At 42.7% G+C, this 2,500-nt stretch overlaps 1 protein-coding gene across 8 annotated transcripts in view; it reads left to right on the top strand.

Annotated features, from left to right (window-relative positions):
• LOC308316026 (adenylate cyclase type 6-like) overlaps nt 1–2,500 on the top strand; it is a 58,162-nt gene that overhangs the window by 35,970 nt on the left and 19,692 nt on the right. For all 8 annotated transcript variants that reach the window (XM_080764357.1, XM_080764356.1, XM_080764355.1 and 5 more), the window contains one exon: nt 1,478–1,589. In XM_080764357.1, coding sequence (XP_080620483.1) covers nt 1,478–1,589 — 112 coding nt within the window. The remainder of the gene's footprint in view (nt 1–1,477; nt 1,590–2,500) is intronic.

Below are 2,500 nucleotides of genomic sequence, written 5' to 3'. Positions count from 1 at the left end.
GTGCGGCTTATATACAGGTGCGCCTTATAGTCCGGAAATTACGTTTTTTTCTGAATTTCCGGACCTTTTTTATGGTGTTTGTTTTATAAATGTTTTGGGCCTTTTTCTGCCTTTTTATTGATAGTTTTACAGTAGGCTGACAGGAAATGGGGAGAGAGCTATGGGGAGTGACACGCAGCAAAGGTGGTTGCGATCGGGGGTGGAACCGGCTGCTACGCTGCTCGAACCAGCCTAGATGCCCAGACGGCATGTGCCAGCTGCCTGGGCCCGGACTTGTACTTGAAACAGAGTATTTCTACCGTGTTGCAGTATATTAATACTAATACTTTCACTCAAGTCAGACATGCGAGTACTTTTTCCACCACCGGTGCTGGTTCTGGAAGGGAAGGGCTTGAGGAGGTGACCTACTTTGGCCTCTAGACGAAAAGAATACCCAAAAACCCAGAGGGTGCCTGGTGGCTCAGCCCACACACACACACACACACACACACACACACACACACACACAGTCCGCACAGACAGACCTTATCGTCGCTGTCGGGCAGATGGCTTATTTATACAGTATGTCAAAAACACTTCAAGATAAATAATGAACGCTATTCCAAATGGATCTCAATGTAGTTTATACAATATTATTTAGTCACAAGCTTTTGTTAATCCTTTTCATTGGTTCAATATTCATAAAACGCACACAGACAGACACCACTTAACCACTCTCACTTTCACTTTGAAAGACATACGCTTTGTGTAGTCAGAACGGCAATTTTTGCTACGTTTGTGTGACCCTGTGGTGTGGCAAAGTAGGGCATTCATTTACCAAAAACTAAATCATTATAAAAGTTGAAATATTTAGATACAAGGTTTGTGGCCGACAGCAACCATGTACTCCTAGCGAGCCTGAGGAGCCAGGTTTGATTGCGACCCCTGTCTTGTCTTACTTCTCTCCTCTCTCTGCCCGTGGTCTGTCTACACACTGACCTGACATAAAATGCCACAATCTTGACAATCTCTCTCTCTCTCTCTCTCTCTCTCTCTCTCTCTCTCTCTCTCTCTCTCTCTCTCTGTCTCTCTCCATCTCCCTCGTGCCCTGGCTTTGTCATAGTACATGGACAGGAAGGAGGAAGGTGCTAGACCGTGGCTAAATTAACGCTCCTCTCATTGATCTGTCTCTGTCGTGTGTGTGTGTGTGTGTGTGTGTTTTTGTCTTCCTCTGTTTCGGCTTGTGTGTGTGTCTTTTGTTTTTGTCTTCCTCTGTACCTTGACCCCCACGTTACGCTATCACACATCCAGTGTTTAAAACTATGATGGAACATTTTCTACTACCCTTTTACACTGACAAACTAAATATAATGGGGACCCACAAACTCCTGCGTGTTACCGGCTGATACCAACAATAAGCCTCTACCTACGTATATAACTAAAACGTCATCAAGATGTGCTGTCCAAATCAACCCTGCACCCATCTCCTCCTCCGCAGCATCCTGTTTGCAGACATCGAGGGCTTCACCAGTCTGGCGTCCCAGTGCACGGCCCAGGAGCTGGTCATGACTCTGAATGAGCTGTTCGCTCGCTTCGACAAGCTGGCCTCGGTGAGCGCTACAACAACAACTCCAACACTATACATGTTTAACCCATTCTGACCTGAGATCAGATTCATTCGAGGTTTCCACTGGACACACACTGGTCTGATTAACCCATTCTGACCTGAGATCAGATTCTATAAAAATGTCAGTCGCTCTTCGATTTTTCAAAAATAGCAGACCTACAAGCTCGTAGCGCGCCACTCGGTGGCGCGCTATGAGCTTGTAGATCTGCTATTTTTCAATAGCTAAAGCATAACATGATGCTAACACCAAAACGGGTTCCCTGTCAGAATGGGATATATACTGTATAAGGCCTGTCACAATTATTACCTATATAATCGTCTAATCACAATTATTGGAGATAATCAATAAATTATTTTTGCTTGTTGAAAATGAAAATGTCCATACATTAAAAAAAAGAAGAAACGCAATTAAATCGTTAATCGCAATTATTTGTGTGACAATTAATCGTCAACTTAAAGTTGTAATCGTGACAGCCCTTATATATATATATATATATATATATATACACACACAGTATACACTTTATACAACCCTTTTATTTGTCCACTTCTTATCCTGTGTTTATCAAATCCTCTAACCAGCAGTGCATGGTGCACAGGGGACTTTCAACATGGCGTCCCTATTGTGTGGCATGTCATTATAGGTGAAAAGATATGTTATTTTTGAGTGGGTAATGGCTAAACTATTGTCTGTCTGGACATAACATTTTCCTTCTCACATTGTTGCTTTGAGCCCCTTGTTCATGTACTGTGCACAAGTTACCTAACATGATGTCCCCTGTGGAGAGTTACTTAAGCATTGTGTAACAAGTCAATTTAATTAGTATACACACATTATACTGTTCTGTATAGTAGAACATGCTGTATGCATGACATAACGCATGGTGTGTATTT

Source organism: Protomyctophum bolini (assembly GCF_963924005.1).
Source record: "Protomyctophum bolini genome assembly, chromosome: 5".
Taxonomy (NCBI): Eukaryota; Metazoa; Chordata; class Actinopteri; order Myctophiformes; family Myctophidae; genus Protomyctophum; species Protomyctophum bolini.
The sequence above is the reverse complement of the archived record's forward strand: the minus strand, read 5'-3'. Positions and strand labels throughout refer to the sequence as shown.